General features: G+C 38.5%; 1 protein-coding gene across 2 annotated transcripts; it reads right to left on the bottom strand.

Moving 5' to 3' along the window:
- Positions 1-7,192: 7,192 nt before the first annotated feature.
- Positions 7,193-20,033, bottom strand: PCDH18 (protocadherin 18). Of its 2 annotated transcripts, none has more exons than XM_081304468.1 (4): positions 17,142-20,033; positions 16,302-16,390; positions 16,048-16,211; positions 7,193-9,555 (listed from the first exon to the last, which is right to left on the bottom strand). In XM_081304468.1, the coding sequence occupies exons 1-4, from the start codon at positions 19,626-19,628 to the stop codon at positions 8,894-8,896; spliced, it is 3,402 nt and encodes a 1,133-aa protein (XP_081160594.1). In that variant the 5' UTR covers positions 19,629-20,033; the 3' UTR covers positions 7,193-8,893. The 2 variants fall into 2 exon arrangements, with proteins under 2 accessions (XP_081160594.1, XP_081160595.1); XM_081304469.1 differs by having other exon boundaries at positions 7,194-9,555; positions 16,302-16,387.
- Positions 20,034-20,369: the final 336 nt, after the last annotated feature.

The raw sequence follows: 20,369 nt of genomic DNA, 5'->3' as shown, positions 1-20,369 counted from the left end.
TTTCAAAATCTTCATGTGATAATTCTGGGTAAGCCTCCGGTTTCTCTTCTATTGAGCTGTCAGGAAATACTACAAAAATATTTTCAGAGCACTTGGTAAAAATTTTGTCTGTGCATGCATTCTTTCCCTGTCTCTTTCACACATACTGTATATATACATATATATGTATATTAGAGTGGAGGTTGGTGTACCTGCTTTCCCACAATATCACATACCCTGGAAAAGCAAGTAGATTTCTCCTCTGTGCTATAGGAACTAATCTGGTTTTCTGTCAAAACAGAACAAAATCGAAATTCAAGTATTCTCCTAAATGTGAGAAGGCTTCAATGAAGTTTGGTTTGAATGTTCATGATAGTTTCTTCAACACTGTGGCCTTTGTCACTAGTGATGGTGCAGAGATGGCTTTCATTGGATCTCATTAGATATTCTCTTCCTGACGCAGCCTGAAGTTTTAAGAGAAAGACAAGAAGCTAAGTTGCAGAACCAAATCTGTGCCCATGCAGAATGGCAGAGAACATCTCGTTGTAACTACTTTGTCTGAACTGAATTATTGTTGAATCATAGTTAAATTGATGTGATTCACTATTTTTTTTTTTGCTTATTTGGTAATTTTTCCTATTTTTTAAGTTGTGATTTTCCTTTTTAAAATTTTTTGAGGTATAATTTATATACAAAAAACTCACAGAGGTTAAATCTACATTTTCATGAATTTTGACCAATGTGATGTGCCATTCCTAATCAGGACAGAGAACATTTTCTTAACCTTAAAAATTCTCCTCATTTTACAGATGACCTCTACCCTCCAATTTCTCCTCCACACAGCCCAGGGAATCAATTCTAGGATATCCATCAAAATCTGTGAAAGAGTGACTTATTATATTTATTTTTTTAAAAATATGTTGATTCTAATAATCAGTAGATCAACCAACACTTGCCCTGTGGAATTCCGCATTCTGCTCTTGCCCTCTACCTCTGGGAAATTAGAAATGACTGTGTAGGATGAGAATAGAACTTAAATGCTATTCTTTTTATCATATTTCTTACTTATTCATAGATTGAATACCTTTGAAAGGTCAAAAGTGTAGTTGTCTCTGGGGACACAAGAATAAATAGAAAATAAAAATATACTCCCCCTTCTATCAAAGTTTTGCTGTTGTCGAGTGGGACTTAGAAAAGTGATTTAATAATTACAGCAGATATTATATGAAAGACTCACAGAGACATTTGGATGTGTGAGACCTTCTAAGAATGGCATTGTGCAATCAGTGCTGCTCACCAAAATTCAGCATCCAGCACTTCATAGCGTCCCTGTGTGGCCATGTGATCGTTTCCAGCCAATGAGCTCTCAGTGGAAGTGACATGACATTTTCAGGACTAGTCCCTAACCCTCTAAGCATTCATGGCTATTATTTCCCTGTGTCTGGTTGGAAATGAGATCCCTCCCATATTATGAGTTAAAGATGGTGCAGTCTCCAGGAGACCAGTCTCCAAATGAGCTCTTAAAAGAGTGTAGCTCCCTCAGGATTTGTACCTTCCCTTAACACTAGCTGTTATGTGAGGAAAAAAAGAAATTTATTTGATATATGAAAAGTTATTCATTTTGAGCTTATTATATTTTCTGCAACTCTTACCCTTCCTCCACTAACACCAATATGGAACATGGTTTCTCTATTTTCTATAAAATTACATTTTTCCTTTCAATTCATTTGGCATGATCTCAGAGAGGGGAGAATCTTATCACTGAATTCTCTATATCTGCTGGAATACCTGAGGTAATGAATCCTTAGGAAGCAAAATGAAACTAGGAAACAACTAGTTTTAATGATAATAATGCAGTAGTTTTTCAGCCTTTTACCTATAAGAAGTATCATGAAAACATTCATATCTTTAACAATGAATAAAGGGACAGGGTCTCTTTGGGGGCCTGAGGGTGCATTGGTAAGCAAATCAGGGCCTCTGGCCTTGTCCCTAATCCTCCTGCTCATTGCTCTGGCTGGAGAGTCTCCTCCTTCAGGTGAGTGTGGTCCATTCTGCCCTAACGCTTACAGCCTGGTGCTCTTGGCTTGCTCCTCATCATTTCTTTGGTCTGATTTGCTCAACAGTGTCTCCCAAACACCAAGCACAGAATCTGACACCAAGTAAGTGCAGCGATTATGTGTTGAGAAGAGGCATGATTATGGGTTGACCCTCTATTTAGATTCCAGCCGAGGGGAAGGTGAGGACAGAGTATGAGGGGAACAAAGGGAAGGATGTGGGACACGTGCTAAAAGCTGTCTCCTTTAGCAACAGACTCTGACTCATCACCCCTTGTGCCCCCCCCCTTGTGTATTTGTCCCCCAACCCTCTTGGCAATCACCATGGGTCTGCAGAGGAAGCTGGAAAAGCCCACTCTGACAGTGTTATGGTTTGGATATAAAGTGTCCCCCCAAATCTCCTGTATCAGTGCAGGAAAATTCAGAGGTAAAATGCTTACATGATAAGAACTGTAACCGGATCATCCCATTCTAGTTTGAATGGAGTGACTGGGTGGTAACTATAGGCAGGTGGGGTATGGCTGGTGGAGGAAGGTCACTGGAGAGGTCTTCTTCCCTATGGCCTCCTTTTTCCTCTGCTTTCTGACCTGCTATGAGCTGAGCTGCTTTTACCAACATGCCCTTCTCCCTTGATGTTTGGCCTCACCTAAGGCCCAGAGCAATGGAGTCAGCCATCTGTGGACTGAGACCTCCAAAACTGTGATCCCCAAATAAACGTTCCCTCCTCTCAGTTCTTCTGGTAGGGTATTTTGGTCACGGATATTCTAAAGCTAACTAAAACAGAGAGCTTCCAGGACAAGTTTACAGGAGAGATTCAAATCTCAAGGTAGCAACTGGCAAAACACTTCTCTAGTTAGAATTCATAACACATTCTGAGCTGTGTATTTCGAGATTTATTTCTTCACATTTAACACCATTTACTGGAAGTTGTGTAGATAATTTAGAACCTAAAACACTAACACAAGGGTCCTCTTCCATAAGAAAGTTCTGTGCTGTTTCTGCCAGGAATACCTTGTGGTTCGCTATTTTAAGCTGCAGAATGTACCTTTTAATAAAACAAGAATGTACCTGGAGCTTTTAGAAAGCCTGCCCTCATTTAGATAAAAGCACTCTGAATTGTAGTAGGGTTTATACTATCGACCCCCTCCCCCATTTAGACATAGGCTATCCAACCATCCAAAAGCACTGAAAGGTGACCTGCTTTCCAAAAATACAAGTACCTCAACACTACCTCCTCACCCTGGGCCCCTGTAAGGAGGTCCAGGGAAGGGGTACCATGATTCCAACCTTTGTCCTATAACTTCTTGAAAGATCATTGGCAGTGGGAATAAAGAAGACACAAACATCTGATATTTTTCCCTCCTCAATTTATTCATCTCCCAGACTTTATATTCCCAACCATCAGCTATATATATAATTTTTTTTTTTCGTGTGGCAAGGGGCCTTCCTTACTTAATATTCTATTTTTATGCCTGAACTTAACTTCACCTTATAGTCAAATTCCAAGCTTACCTTTTCCAGCCCAACCCTTCATACATATAGAAAAGTGGTTTATATTTAGAAAAAAACAACAACAAAAAAGTTTCCCTCCCTACATAAACAATGTTTTCTATACTGGTGTTTTTACATATTTAAAATATTTAATTTAAAATTTAAGACAAAGAAAAAAATGACCCCTTTGTTCTTGATTGTATAAACTTACCTGTCTATTAAATTAATGAATTGGAAGATCAGAAAAGCAAGCTTTATTCAGAATGAAAAGTAATAGCTTTATCAAAAATATGACCCCTATTATGTCAGTAATAAAGAAAAGACACCAGGGGAGTTGATAAAAAATCTAGGTGATTATAGGAGAAACTGTATACATGTGAGAATTTGAAAAGGGGTGCTATAAATGGGGACAGTAGAATAAATTATCAAGGATGAGTACCATTAAAAAAATAAATTAAAGAGATAAAGTCTGAGAAAACAGCAAGAATTAAGAGCATCTTTAGAAGTCATAAAAGGAAATAGAAACTATTATTTTAAAATGCCAAAGTAGAATGTGTTATTGCAATTTTAAAAGTCAGAAAGTATGTAAATTTTGGTAGCAATTTTTGTGATGCTAGCTCCTTATAAATTCTTTTTACAGCTCCTCAAGCCATATAAGAAAGCATATAATAAAAATATAATAAATTAATGAGGAATATAAACAACAACTTTCGAATCTGTTATATAATGTCTCTGCAGTATTTTTTTGTTATTGTTGTTTAGATTATTAGCAATCTGTCTTTGTTCTAGTATTAAGAGTATATATACTTGACTATGACTCCAGTTACACAGAAAAATGAAACACATTGTAGGCAATAAAGTTTTTAATCACAGTTTAATGTTATAGATATTCAGTTATTTCAGAAAAAAAATTATTCTAGGTATCTAGCTGAACTAAGTGATTCTTCAGTGACCCAAATATTGCCTAATATATCAAATTAAAACCTTAACTTATGTAAGCACATATAATTATTTCTATCAATCACAGTTAGAGACATCCTAAAGCATTGTAAATGATTATGATTTTCTTGGTATCTTACACTTTCACATCATAAGGCAGCTTCCAAACCTAAGGAAAGCTTTGTTTTGTGAGTTCAACCTGAAATTATTCTTAATAATTTAAAAATGTTAGCTCTTTTGAAATGCCCACACTTTTCAATTTTTTTTTGAAATTTGTCATAAATTTTTAAGATTTCACATAATTTGATTTTAATTTTATTTATTGCTTACTCAGAGTTCACTCTCCTTAATCATCAATGTTGTGATAATACATTATCAAAATATCCTGAATTGGAATGGAAATATAAACACATTTTCAACAGTCCTGAATTGTTTTTTGAAAGGCTATACAAAATTATGAAACACAAAGGGACATTATATAAAAAATAAATTAATTCCCAAATATGAGATTACATGAGATTAAAAGTGGCCATACACTTTTCTCCCATGAAAATAATTCACTGAATGATTGTTTGACATTGGGGGCCTCTTTGAATTGCAACCTGTCAATAATAAAACTCAGCTTTGAGTATTTTAGGGCATTAGTACTAAAGAAGGACACCAAGGTGATTTTCATAAATGTGACTGCATCAGTGCCTCCAATATGACCACTCACCCAGATTTTGTCTTAATAATTACCCAAAAATAAAGGGTAAATTTGATATACACATGAAAGGAGAAGAATTTCAATGACTAATAAAATTTAAGCCTTGCCTTTTTAATACTAGAAAGAAATGAATGATAAGTGAATAATAATGTTAATAACTTGTAATAGTTTGAAGAAAGCTAATTCTAATCATTCAATAAATAAACATTTTAAAAGAGGATTTGTAAGCAACAGATGTAATGTTGAATTACATTATGGAAGATAATTCCTTTAATAGATGGTTATCATCGAAGAATATTTAAAGGAATTCAGTGTGGTCATAGGGATTAAGGAATAATGAATGGAGAAAGGAATCTTCAAATGCTTTTTTGTTTGTTTCAATCTGAAGACAGGTGTGACATCAAAAAAGAGGAGACATAAACTCGCTGAGAGGTTCAACTGCTATGGTACATTCGGACATCCCAGCTTTTGCTAAAATATTACTAATAGTGTCTTGCATGCCTGTAATCCCAGCAATTTGTGAGATCAAAGCAGGAGGATCCCGAGTTGCAAGTAAGTCTCAGCAATTTAGCAAGTCCCTGAGCAACTTAGCAAGACTCTGACTCAAAATTTTAAAAATAAATAAATAAAAATGGCTAGGGATGTGGCTCAGTGGTTGAGCACCTCTGGTTCAGTCCCTGGTATACAACAAGTGTGTGTGTGTGTGTGTGTGTGTGTGTGTGTAACTAGTAAAAGGAATATGAATAAAGCTAAAATCCTGCACTAATATTTCCCTAAATGGTGAACAGGAGAAGCAATAATAAAATAATAAAAGGAAAAGCCTGGAGAAGCAAGGAGTTGGTGGCATGAAATGGTATAAGAACAATAGACAAAGAATTTTTTTGTGGAATATAATACTGCATTTTATTTACTTCACATATTCAAAATATCTATTTCCAGCTTTGTTTCCTCAATTACTATTGATGCTTTAAATTAAGAACAGTGAGGTTATAAAAGACTTTCCCTTCGTGATAATATGTATTGAAAGGAAGTGAGCTCAATTAACTTCTCTTCCAGTAGGTGGGAACTGGGCCAGGCTTCTCTGCACACTACAGGGATACTGCCACATCAATGTTCATAGCAGCACAATTCACAATTGCTAGACTGTGGAATCAACCCAGATGCCCTTCAATAGATGAATGGATAAAAAAATGTGGCATTTATACACCATGGAGTATTACGCAGCACTAAAAAATGACAAAATCACGGAATTTGCAGGGAAATGGATGGCACTAGAGCAGATTATGCTTAGTGAAGCTAGCCAATCCCTAAAAAACAAATACCAAATGTCTTCTTTGATATAATGAGAGCAACTAAGAACAGAACAGGGAGGAAGAGCAGGAAGAAAAGATTAACATTAAACAGAGACATGAGGTGGGAGGGAAAGGGAGAAAAAAAGGGAAATCACATGGAAATGGAGGGAGAGCCTCATTGTTATACAAAATTACATATAAGAGGTTATGAGGGGAATGGGATAACAAACATGGAGGGAAATGAATTACAGTAGATGGGGTAGAGAGAGAAGATGGGAGGGGAGGGGAGGGGGGATAGTAGAGGATAGGAAAGGTAGCAGAATACAACAGTCACTAATATGGCAGTATGTAAAAATGTGATGTGTAACCGATGTGATTCTGCAATCTGTATTTGGGGTAAAAATGGGAGTTCATAACCCACTTGATTCTAATGTATGAAATATGATATGTCAAGAGCTTTGTAATGTTGTGAACAACCAATAAAAAAAAAGAAAGGAAGTGAAGTTGAAAGGCAAAATGTATTTAAATGTGGTTAGCATTTGTGTGTGTAATCTACTGAAAAATAAACTGAAATTTCACTTGTAATTGCAATCCCTCCAATGAAGGCAAATGTGCCTTCTGAAAGAGATAATACATTCTACTTAATGTGGTACTCATTTGAGAATTCAAATATCTTAGTTTTAGCCACTTTTAGGTTACTTAACTTTCCCTAGTATTTTAATTCTCCTCAGATAAGCTAGGAAGGATATTTTAGCCTGTTGGAAAAAATATTGAGGATACCTTTTTTTCTTCTACAACTTAATACAAAATGTTCTGATACAGCATTGTGTGTGTGTGTGTGTGTGTGTGTGTGTGATTTGAATAATATTTCAACTGTTATTTCCCATTTTTTTAACCTTTGCATTCCAAATACTTTTACGTAAACTAGTTAAAATCTGATCAACTAATTCCATTCCCATGACAGATGTCAGGTTCATTTCCATTGGGTTCTTGTTTGCCAGGGCAGTTGGAAGTCCCCTCTCTATTATTTGGAAGCCAGCACTGAGTTACCTTCTCAAGAAGGTGAGGTGCAGGCAAACCTTTCCAACACATGTATAGGAACAGGACACTGATTATGGACAGCTCCTTAGCTTTACTTTAATTTTCCTTTTATTTTCACTGACAGTAAAATCTTCTGGAGAATACAATCAAGATAGTGTACTAAGAGAAATAACATTAATAGATGCTTGATCATAAATGATAATAGTCATAATAAGGATCGCTCTTAGCAAGGCATTCCACACAGAGAGATAACAGCACAATAAATAAAGAACTTCTAATTTGTCACACAGCAAATAGAACAAAATTGCCATAACAAAAATGTGATTTTTATAAATGTTCATGTACTAAAAATATAACAAAATATGAAGTCATGCACTGGAGAAAAAGCTAAAAGTGAATAGTTGTAGCAAACAATAACATTGCAAAGGATAAAAACATTCAAGTATTGTGAGAGGAAGGAAAGATTCAAATAGATGGTTTCAAAATAAATCAATTATATTTACTACACTAGGAGGGACACTGGCATGACTTTGTCCATTAATACTTGGCACTGTTCAAATGCATACTGTTACCCATTTAAAGAACAAATTCTATTTCCTTCAATGGCATCTCGTATTACAAGGATGGAATGAAATCCACTTTTTGCCTTAATTATAAATTCACTACAATACTCTTAAGACCCAGCCAGTGTGACATCCTGCATGGGCCTGGGAGTCAGAAAAAAAAATAACTGACTTTATTCCTGCTTACATCATTGTCTAAAAAATTTATTTGAAATAGTCATCTCATAAATATTCTTCAGATGCTTTTTAGTCCTCAAATAAAAATTTCACTTCCCTTTTCAATTTAGCTGTGAGAGTTGAACCATAGGAGCTACCAGAGAGCAGTGAAAATAATAATAATAAAATAGCTTAACATTTTTTACTAATGCTTAATATTTTAAAGCATGGGGGGAAAAAAAAAAGATGGAGAGCTTAATGGAACTAAGAATTACGCAATGCATTAATGGGGTTGTCCATAGGGCATAATAATCCACCCCAGCTCAACTAATCTAAGCAGTACCTTTACACTTTGTGGTTGAATAGTACATCAGATTGAAACAGTGGCTAGTTTCTATATGATTAGGAAAGACATGTTTGTCATGGGAGTAAAAAAATAAAATTTGTTTGTTAAATTACACATAAATATAAGGTACAAATGTATTTTTAAAATACAGATTAAAATAATCACACTTGCATTGTGTACATACGAAAATACAGTATTTAATATTCAATATACACAGACACATTTATGATAAATGCAACTATTTGGCAACGCCAGTTCTTTCAGGGCTTTTCCTGTCCCCCATTTTCCATATACCTATGGAAAGCAAAAAGCTTGGCTAAAATCTCCTAGCTCTGGCGCACGTCTTGGAGCAGTTTGTTGATCTCAGCCACCAGCTCACTGGCATCCATGAGTTCGTGCTTCCCATCATTCAGGTGGTTGAGCACATTGTCAAAATCATCTTCTTCGTAATTCTCAGGGATCTCCTCCATGGCTGGCAGCCACTTGGAAGAAGGCTGCACGCTCGAGTGGGTTCCCAGTGCAGGGTTGTTGGTGGGATTTTGGAAGTGGGTACTGGCTGCCCAGGTCGCCACCCCTGGTGGGTAACCCACGGTTTTTGTGGGCGCTGGTCCCTTCCGACGCTCCAGGGAGTTGGACCGATCCACCTCGCTGCACTCGGGGTAGGTGTCCAGGGAAGGGGGCAAGAGGCGCTGGAACACGCTGCTCATTTCCGAGAGCAGGGAGGACGTGCTGGTGTCCCCGGGGTCCTCGTCGGCTGGGGAGTCCTTCCCGAAGGTGGAGAAACTCTTCTTCTTCTCACCGGCTTCTGCAGCCTGGGGGTCGTCCTCAAGGCTCTGATGGGCATGCTGCTGCTGGGGCTGCGACGGGAACTCCTCCCCGGGAATGAACATGTTGCTCCTGTAGTCCGAGGAAGGCGAGGGCAGCGGGGGCATCCAGCACTGGTCAGAGTGGCCCAGGACTCTGCACTCCTCTGTGCACAGCCTCATAGCTGCACTCAAGGAAAAGCATTGAGGGTTCGTTATTATAGGTAGCATGCCTCAAAACGGGGGGAACATGCAATGAATATATATATTTTTTAATTAGATACAAGGAGAGAGGTTTAAACTGCCACCATGATGCTAACCTGCTCTGGGATACATTAGCTGGACCACAATAGTGGTTTTAATCTGAATACAATTTTTATAGACCTCCATAAGTCATATCTGCTGGTGTACTTTTTTCTCATTTATTGAATGAGGAAATTCGTGCTTTGCAGGAATATCCTCTACTTAAATAATGAGAAGCAGCGAATGGATAATTTATACATGAAAATGACTGGAAAACCTCTAAGATATGGGTAATGAACAAAAAGCTGGACACAATTCTAAAAAGACAGCTTTTGGAAGGTGAAATCCATAACTTTAGAATACGGCCAGATGATCTCCTTCAGTGGTGACTTTCTTGATGTTGAGGTTTATCTGACCTGTTTTAGTCTTTATGGAGTCACTGAAAATATGATTGGCTATCAGGTACTTATCCTTGTTAATTTCTCTCAAACATTATATAATTTATTGATTGATTGATTACTTAAAGTAGCAGTGAGAAGTATCCTTAACTTATTTGTCATCTGCAGTTATCCTGTTACAAAGTTTTCATTTAAAGCTCCAAAGTACACTAATAGTCAAATGCATGGAAAAGTCACCAAAAGTCAAAGAAGATGGAAAATCCATTACTCAGTTCTTGTAGACATCCCGATGCCCTAGTGAAATGTGAGTGGCCATACTCAGTGCAAATAAAACACAGGAGAAAAGCAGACAAAGAGGAGGAAAGACCTCCACATTAGGCAAATACAAAAACTGACCCACATGAAAGACAGGAAATGCAATGATGGAAATTATACTCCAGGAACCACCCATTTATTTCAGAAGCGAGGTCTTAAGCAGAATCATGATTTCAAATTAGACCAAAGAACAGAATTTTGGACAATGCTAAATGACTCCCTTAAATTTGAAAAAAAAATATTGGATTGACATTAGCCATATGCAGATATTCAGAGCCATGTTTATAGATTTAGCTACTTAAGAAAGATTTCCCTTCCTCGCAACTACTGCAATAGGGATGGCTTTTGAGGGATGACAGGCCCCTTGGCAGGGGAGAGAGTCATCTACTGTGCTGGCTGTGGTATCCCCACCACCTGGTGAATCATCTGCCTAGAATACACTTTCACTATGTTTTGTCTGATGAAAAGTGAAGAAACTGATGTTGAGTTTCAGGAAAAGAAAAATAATTGTCTTCATTTAAAGGTATAGGAAACACTCTTCTTCAATCCTGAAAACTTTGAGATAGCTCTGTTCTTAAACTCCCTCTGGACCTCAAACCTTCATGGAAAGGGGGAAAATTTGAGGAACAAAAATGAGAGCAAGTACTGTGAGGGAAATAGCTGGACTGCTTTGAAGGGTGGAAATACAACAGAAATATGTTGCAGTGTGGGGAAATGCAGAGAAGTGTGAATACAAACAGCATGTGAATCAAGGTGGGGGTGCAAGAGGACACACATGGGTTATCATTTATGTTACTTTGCTATTTAGACCAATTAAATTCAAATAAGCAAGGGTGACTGAAGAATCAAAGCAGACTTAGATGTCTTGACTTCCTACATTCCTACTTGAAAATATGTACCACATGATGATTTGATGTGGACAACAGCAAAGCAAGTTGAAAGTAACTGGAAAAACTTACATAGCAGTGAGGTTTTCTCATCAGTGAAATGACTAGTATAGTAGTAATGATTTTTTTTTCTCCTTAATTCCTTGGGTTTCTGAAAATGGAAATGGAACCTGTACCCACTGTCTTACTCACATCCTGTCAAAAGGAAGGAGGCCAGACCTGCTGACACCTCTTCAGTTGTTTTTTTCTGGCCTTAAACTCTGTGGCTTTAGGCTTGGGAAGGACTCCCTTGATAGCTGATTGGCTTTGTTTTGTTTTAAAGTTTAATGATGGAGTGGGGGGAGAATTATATAAGCTTCTAAGAATCCTGAACATGATCAAGTTTCCTAGATATCTGAATACAATGAATGTGTAGACAGCAATAAAATATTTTTTTAAAAAAATGGGGCATTAAAACAATCTGACAGTTCACACTCAAATTATTTTGACCACTGGAATTATCTTTAAACAATGAATGCTATTTACAGCTCCACCACAATAAGTAAATGGGACTTTAGTTATAAATAAATCGGCTTCAAAATGAAAATTAATAAGAAAAATGATGAAGAATGACTAACAGAAAGATAGCAAAAACAATAAGAGAGGAAGAGAGAAGGAGGAGGAGGAGAATTGGTACAGAAGACAGCGTTTCTTGCAATTTCATTGATATTCTCTGCCTTCTCCCTGGAGACTCAACTGTTGGAAAATATTCTCAGTGTAGATGTAACTCAGCTGCCAAGGTCCCATCCTACACCCCACGGATCAGGATTCACTGGCAAGTGTCTATTTGTTCTGTTACTCCTTGAAAACTCACCAGGTAGTTAATTTTCCTTGGGAGATGGAGGGAATGGTGGAAAAGGAGACTTACCATCACATGAATCTATATTTTGTTACTGTGTGTCTTATTGTAAAGGTGGGGCAGAAGGCAGAACATAGAATGTAAGGGGCAAAAAAAAAAAAGCCAAGCTTCTAACAAGCCATCAGTCACAGGGTGACCAGTCATTTATCTACTAAGAGCCCACAACACATAAAAAGCACCCTGTCCTCAAAAGGCTTAAGATCTAGTTCTGAGTCAAGGGTAATAAATGAGGTCATAAAAGCCTGATGTATCAAAATAGATGATGCTGAGGAAATGCCAAGAAAGAGGGAAGAGTAGAGGTGGAGGTCGGTGTCATTAAGAAAGAGCAGCTTGAAATAAACTTTGAGAAATGAAAAGCATATACAGTGTCAAAGTGAGGAAAAATCAGGTTTTCATGAAGGCAGGGCAAAATGAACAAAGGATCAGGGTAGCATGGGAAGGGGTGCCTTCATCTATTGCAAAAGGTACAGATACGGCAGAATTGAGAGTTGCGAAGCTAAGAGTGAATTTCACTGACCTTCAAATACCAAGCTAGTTTTGTTCAGTGTTGCTGAGCAACAAGAATCAGGTATTAATTTCAAGCCAAAAAAGGAAAAAAAAAAACATGTGAATTAAAATGCTCTGAAAATGTTCCTTAAGCTGTATGAAATACAGATTTGACTAGGGGAGGAGCCACTAGAGAGGAATATTAGCTCATATATAATAAGCTCGCCGTGGAAGAAAGGCCAGAACAGAGCTTGGACATCTACCAGGAGAACAGAGAAAAATGAGAAAGAATGCTTAGAATGAGTACTCACAGATGACTGATGATAAAAAGTAGATTAGACTCAATGAAGAAGGAGTATCAAAAAAAAAAAAATCAAAAGCTATTACAAATCATCCTGGTAGAGCAAAATACATTGGGAAAAGGGAGATTTTGTAGACATATGCTTGATATTATGGTTCAAAGTTGAATGAATAAGAAAGAAAATAGTTGACAAAACACAAGCCAAAAGACAAAAATGCAAGCTGACTTGACTGCTCAGAGTGTAGTGTATTTGTGTGGGAATTAAAAGAATGAGTGACCAGAAATGACCCTCCCTTTTGGCAAGCAATGCAGCACAACATAATCTATATTTGTTCACAGGCTAATGCAGAAGAACAGTTGGAATAAGATACTTAAATCCTAAAAACATACATGCTTTAGAGAAAACAGTCCTGAACTCTGCTAATGACATTCAGATGTGGACTTACATTTTTCTCTACTTAGAATATTTCCTGGGAATTTACATTTACAAAGGATAAGTTCTGTACCTTAATGTGCCTGTGGAAATTGCTAGGATTAAATAATAATCAGAATGATTCACCCAATTAAGGCAAACCATCTAAAGGTTCTCAATATTCACATTGCCATCTATGCTGGCCAAACATGAATACACTCCCTAGATGGACCTTGGGTAACTTCCTGGAGCTCTGTGCCTCCAGAAGAGCTAAGACCATGCACCATGCAGAGGCAGGTAGCTAGCTAGTGAGGTGAAAATGTTTCTTTTATAATATAACTTCTATAATACAACATCAGGCACCAGCAAAAGAGTTCTCATTATATCCCTGAATTTTGTGATTGTACAAACATGGAATGTTTGGCAAAGGGTTGTCTACAACTCAGTGGAGTGATTTGTAGTGACCCCTCCTCATTTTGAAAAGAAATGTGACAAGGATGGAGCTCAAAGTTACTCACTGAACAAGAAACACACAGTTTTCCTAGAGTCCTGGTCTATTGTCCAATGTTTTAATTCCTTAACATTTATTGTTATTATTCAATTGGTACATAACTCTCCTGCTATAAATATATTAGAGAGGTGGTAAATTTGAAAACATGGGAATTAACAAAGAGGAGTCTTCACCTCTTAATAAAATTAAAAAAAGAAATATATATATATATATATATATATATATATATATATATATATGGGTTGGAGGTGTAGCTAAGTGGTAGAGCATGGGCTTAACATGCACAAGGCTCTGGGTTCAATCTCCAGCACCAAAAATAAATTAATTAATTCTAAAAAATAGAAAATAAAAAATATACTTATGATTAGCCATTAAAATTATATAATTCTAGAATTTATAAAGTCACTAGCATAATTTAGTGCCTCAAATGGCAAGGTTATTTATTTAAGGGCAGTTTATTCTCCATTTTACTCTGATGAAAAAAATAATCTATATTTTAATGAATAACTTCATACAAATTTTAATATATAATACAAGATTGATATCATGCCCATTGCGTTGTTTTTTTTTTTTTTTGCATTTTTTTATAGATAATATAACATTATGTTTTTCAAGGGTGGGGTTCTATGAGAATCACAGTAGCACAGAGTCATGGAAACTCAGTCAGTTTCTTCATTACCCAAATAAGAATAATAAAACTGATTGTTTTTGAGTAAGGTGTCTTGGGTCATACATAGTCAGAGATTTCCCTTAAAAGTGGTCTCTAGGGTCTATTAATTTAAAAAAAAAATGGATAATTGGGCAAATACAAGATGCATTGTACATCACAGCTCTTTCTGCACATTCATCCTTCCAGAGATGTCCCACTCATTGCTGAACAACAGAAATAAGCAACATTTAATGGTAATAGGGAGGCTAGTAAGTCCTCCTATAAAAACAAATAGGCCATTCAATTTATTAAGGGGGAAACCTGTTACTTTATATATATGCTAAAGTAGTGTTTAGAAAGGTGGAGATTGGTTCAAATCTCCCATCTACCATGTACAAAATGCCTGATATGGGATCCATTTTCTAACCTCTATAAGCTTTGGTTTTCAAATCTGGGGGAAAAAAATAAAAAGATATGAACATCCTGTAGCCACCACCACTAAAATCCAGTGTCAAAGCAGACAATGCAGGTAAAGAACTCCAGTGGGCCCAGAGTGCTGAGCCTGGCCCAGAGTCACCCTGGGGCATGGTTGGTAACCATTCCTGCTGCCACTGCTGCTCTGGAGTCCTGCCACCATGACTTCTACAACTTGTAACAGCTGTGTTCATTTTCTACACTCCCTTATTTATCTGTATTTGGAAATGTTAGAACCAAGATGAGCAATAGAATGCTGTTCTATCTTTCTTTCCTTTGTCAAATGGCAGTCATTTGCTCCACCTTCAAAGAAGTTAAGAATGTAAGTAGCCAAAAGAACACTTCTGTGTTCCTGTAAGTTGATCTAACATTGTAGCCTTTAGGAATAGAATTGCTACAATGAGGCAGTCAGCATTTACCCAGTTGGTTTAGTTTCTCCTGTACAATTAGAGAGAAGGGAAACTAAGGAAAATGGGTTCAAAACTTAGCAGACTCTCCACCATCCAGCTGAGTGCTTGTATAGTTCCCCCTGGCTCCCTGTTCTGAGACATCACGGTATAGATGTACAATGAAAGGTAGCAAGACATATTCTATGCTCACCACCTTTTCTTTCTCTTATTTTTAGTGCTTAAAGTGTACCCTTTCCAGTGTATTTTAGTCTCTGATTTTGTGAGTTGGTTTCCATCACAGGAAATGCATCTTTCAAATTACAGTTCAGTTCACCACCATGCACCAAAACAGACTGAATAAAAACAACCACCCAGTAATTTTATACAGAGTTGCTCAAGAGTGTCCTAAGGCTCACTAGTTGGGGTAGAAAGAGGGGGGAAGTGGTTTGGTTTTCTATTCTTCCCTTCACATCCCTTCTTTCTTGTCTTATTAAGTCCACATTCTCACTCCTTCTCTCCCAACTGCTTACTATGAATTTTAAGAAAATAATTTAAAAGTGTTTCAATTCTGTTCGTTGTGCTAATAGTATCCAGACACAGATATCTTAGTGCAAAGGACAAATAAATAGGAAATAGAAGCACTGGAGGAATGTTCATTTTAGTGGTGTTAGAGTAGACCTAGAAATAAAGTGTTATCTGTCATTACTCTCTTACCTGCTGGAATTCTTCCATCTGTGAGAAACAGGTCACTGAATCCCTCACCCAGTAGCCTGTCTATTGGAGAATCTCGCCCCAAATCATAATCACTGTCTCCTGCTTCACTGTCACCACGACCACTGTCTTTCAAGCTAAATTTGTCCATGTCTTGAAGGGCATATCTAGAAACATCAATCATAGAAAATATGGTTTTTACACTTCAGCATTTATGTTATCTGAGACATAACAGGGAACACAAGGATAATGCATACCTATAACTCCTGGAGTATTTGTTTCCTCGAAAACTTGGCCTTGGCTGATATTGCCCTTGGTGAAGCATGGAAAGAAGCTGGGAGACCTGCTGGAAACCAAATAGACAGAACTGATTCCTGGAAAAAAAAATCCTCCAAGTACTCACAGGCTTTAAGCAAAGAAAAACAGTTGCTTGTTATTTCATACAAAGTAATGGAACATGTTATATCCATTTTAAAGATTTGCATATGTTGGATTGTGGCAGGCTGGGCAGCTAGTCACCAAATATAACTGAATTCCATCCCAGGGAGAGTTGGGTGATCTAATAATACAATTGACTTTTTAAAAGACTCCCTTTTAAATAACTGATTGATTTCCTTTATAGTTCAACATGGTCAGTTGCAAAACATATCTAAAAAAAATGCTGTAAAATGCATTTTAAAATATCTAGATATCCAAAATATTTACAAAGTTGGATAAATAAAACAACATTCACTGAGATGGGGTTCTGGAGGCTTTTTTTTTTTTTTTTCCCAGTAGAGACTATAACAATACCCTTTAACTTTTGGCTGTGCTGCTTCTTGACCTGGAAAGTGAGTGTCTATATTTAGATATTTCCTTGTGTGCTTCGGGCTTACTTTTCAATATCATACATATTACATGCAAATAAATTATTTATGAAAAACTGAAAGCAGTATGCTAAGATGTGTGTACTTGCTACATGTACACATGTAGCTTGAATCCTGCTTAATTTGCATATTGTTACTCATTAATGAAGACATTTAAGAACTGATACATATACAACTTCTGAATATTAACACCTGACATTATCAGTGAATCTATGCAGTATATGATCTTACCTCAACAGCAGGAGTGGCGTGGGTGAGTTCTAATGAGAAATTCTCCGGCACATGGTTCGATGAGATTGTCACCAAACTGTTGAGTGACTGGTGACTGTTGTGACTCTGGCGGCTGCCCATCTGCCCTCTTTCTAAGGTAGGTGATGAAGATGGGGATGATCTGTGATGGGATCTGATGGGAAGAGTGCCATTTATGGTAGGCACCAATGTGATGTCCCCCTTGTGAATCTGCCTGGATGGTCTTTTAGGGTGATGCTGGTAAGTTGATTCTGCTACTCTGCAGTTGTAGGATCTAGTGTCTTTCTTTTCTCGGTTACACCTAGTTGCAAATAGCACCATAATAACCAACAGCACTGCACAAATTGCTCCTAAGGAAATAATTATAATCATGGAGACATCCAAGGATGCCTGGCTGACTGAGGTCATGGCTGTACTTGTCACTGATTCTGCATATTCAAAGATCATGCACTTCAGAAGGACTTTGGTATGCAGCTGAGGATTGCCTTTGTCCTGGATGATGACTGAGAGCTCCCATTCTGTGTGGGGAACAGATTCCATGCTCACATTGGTGTGGATGTCACATGATCGTGGATCAATTACGAAGATACCCTCCTCATTACCTGCTACTATGGAGCAGCTGAGCTCAGCATTGACACCAGAGTCCCTGTCAATGGCCCTTATTCTGGTGACATGAAAGCCACTTTCAGCTCCTTTGGGGATGGAGATCTCTGCAGTATTATTGTGCAGTGCAGGCCCTATCACCACAGGAACATTGTCATTTTCGTCAATGATGGTGAGCACAACAGTGGTATTGCTTACAAGTTGCTTCGGGCTCCCTCCGTCTCTCGCTTCCACCACAAAAGTGATCTGACTCACTTCTTCATGATCAAAGATTCTGAGCGCATAAATAGCTCCATTGGATGGGTCAATGGTTACATATGTAGTTATGGAACTTCCCAGGATAAAGCTCTCCAAAATGGTATATGTCACTTGCCCATTTTCTCCAAGATCAGGATCTGTGGCTGTAACAGTGGTGATAAATGCCCCTGGCGAGTTATTCTCCGAGATTACAAATTCATATCGGCTTCTCTGGAAGTGTGGTGGATTGTCATTTATATCATTGATTTGAACAGTAAAATGTTTGACTGTAGAGAGACTAGGTGTTCCTTTATCCTCAGCGATTACAGTCAAACTATATTCAGATCTCTTTTCTCTATCCAGAGTGGCATTGGTCAAGATTAAATAATTGTTTTCATAAGTCTTTTGAAGTTTAAAGTGACCATGTCCATGAAGCTTACAAACTACTTCTCCATTCAGCCCAGAATCTTTGTCTTGAACCCTGACCAAAGCAACAAATGTTTCAATAGGATCCCCTTCGAAAATATAAGATATTTCTTCTTTGCCAGGTGACATGAGGTTTAGGTTAATTTCAGGTTTATTGTCATTAACATCTACAACCTTAATTATAATTTTGCAATGAGCTGGGATTGAATTTGGACCCAGATCTTGAGCCTGGACATCGATCTCATAGGATTTGGTGATTTCATAATCCACTTGCTTGAAAAGAGTTAAATGTCCTCTTTCTGAATCAATTTTGAAAGTCTCTATAATTTTGGGAGACACATGACTGCTGAAAGAATAGACAATTTTCCCATTAGCGCCCTCATCTGGATCAGTGGCATTCAGATCCAGGAGCAAAGTGCCCACCGGGGAGTTTTCTAAGAGTTGTATTACATAAGACTGCTGCTCAAAAGCAGGGCTGTTGTCATTGGAGTCCGAAATGCTTATTTTCAGTATGGAGGAGCCAGACCTCTGAGGCACTCCCATGTCTGAGGCAGTGAGCTGGAGCTCGTAGCTGGACTTCAGCTCCCGATCCAGCTCTCTGACCACTATGAGTTCTGCATACTTGGCACCATCAGTCCTGGTCCGAACCTCGATGCTAAAAAAATCATTGGCAGAGAGGGAGTAGGTGTGGAGGGCATTTTCTCCAACATCTGGATCAAATGCACTGTCCAGGGGAATATGAGTCCCCACTGCCGCGCTCTCGGATATCTCAATAGGTATGAGAGATCTTGAAAACTGGGGAGAATTGTCATTAATATCCAGCACTTCGACTTCAATATGGAAGAGCTGCAGATGCTCTGTGGGGAGAGTGATCACATCGAACTCTATGGAACAGTTCAAGTTTTTCTGGCACAGTTGCTCGCGGTCGATTGTAGCTCCTATGCTGATTTCCCCGGTATTCTCATTTACTACAAGTAGAGGAGAATTCCCCCTCTGCATGGCTCGAAAACGAACAGCAGAAGGATTAGGTAGCTTCAGTAAAACATCAGCCACATCCTCTGATAGTCTTGCAATTACTGATCCAACCCTCTGCTCCTCATAAATCCTGTATTTCAGATTCTTGCCCAGGACCTCGCGGTTGAGAGACATGATCAGGAGTGCAAAAGCGAACGTAAAGTGCATTTTAGTATCCATTTGGTGCATTGGTCAGTTTATGAGGTTTCCCTCACAGAGCAAGTTAAAACGGCCAAGCAATTCCCTTCAACTTCCTTGGGCAACTTAAAGCTAAGCGACATTTGGTACTTGAAACTTGAAAGCGTCTCTTAATAACCCAGCACAGCAATTAATAGCTCCCAAACTTTTGTTTCATACACACCGTGTCACGACTTCCAGATTTCGGCAAGGAGTCCGAGGCTGGCATTTGCTCGGCCATTTGTCCTCTCTCTCTCCCCAGGCAGAAGAGTGTCACCTCCGCGTCGCTGTCCCCCTGGTGGAGTCGGAATCCATCTATTGCAGGGTGCCCGCGCAGTCTGCAGTGTCTCTCCCCGGAGCGGTTCTTTCTCCCTTTCTCTGCTCGGCTGCAGACTAAACACCCGCGATTGCTGACTCCAGTCGAAAATCTGTACAACTTCACTTCAACTCAGACAAAGCTCTTGCCCGGCGTGTGTTGAATCGCTTCCAGCCAATCAGCTTGCTTCCAAATCAAAAGCCGATGGAGTCACCAAAGCGAGGGAGGGCGCGAGCCGAGGGTGGGAGCTGGGAAGGGATGGAGGAGCCCAGGAGGAGGAAGGCGGGGGCCGGGGGCGCGCGGCGGGGAGAGGGGACCAGGCTGGGGGCTGGGGGCCGGGGAGGAGGGCGCCCTTCCTCTGAGCTCTTCCCTCCCTTCCCGCCTCCCTCCCTCCCTCCTTTCAATCCAATGCATTCACTTTCCCTGAGCGTGCCACG

The sequence above is a fragment of the Spermophilus citellus genome (assembly GCF_964194105.1).
Source record: "Spermophilus citellus genome assembly, chromosome: 8".
Taxonomy (NCBI): domain Eukaryota; kingdom Metazoa; phylum Chordata; class Mammalia; order Rodentia; family Sciuridae; genus Spermophilus; species Spermophilus citellus.
This window is presented reverse-complemented; position numbering and strand designations above follow the sequence as displayed.

Excerpts from the sequence above, each read along its gene's own strand:
- PCDH18 (XM_081304468.1), bottom strand. The coding sequence starts at position 19,628 with ATGCACCAAATGGATACTAAAATGCACTTTACGTTCGCTTTTGCACTC. Across the intron at positions 16,391-17,141 it reads ACGCCACTCCTGCTGTTGAG|CAGGTCTCCCAGCTTCTTTC; the intron begins GTAAGATCATAT and ends TTTGGTTTCCAG. Across the intron at positions 16,212-16,301 it reads AAATACTCCAGGAGTTATAG|ATATGCCCTTCAAGACATGG; the intron begins GTATGCATTATC and ends TGATGTTTCTAG.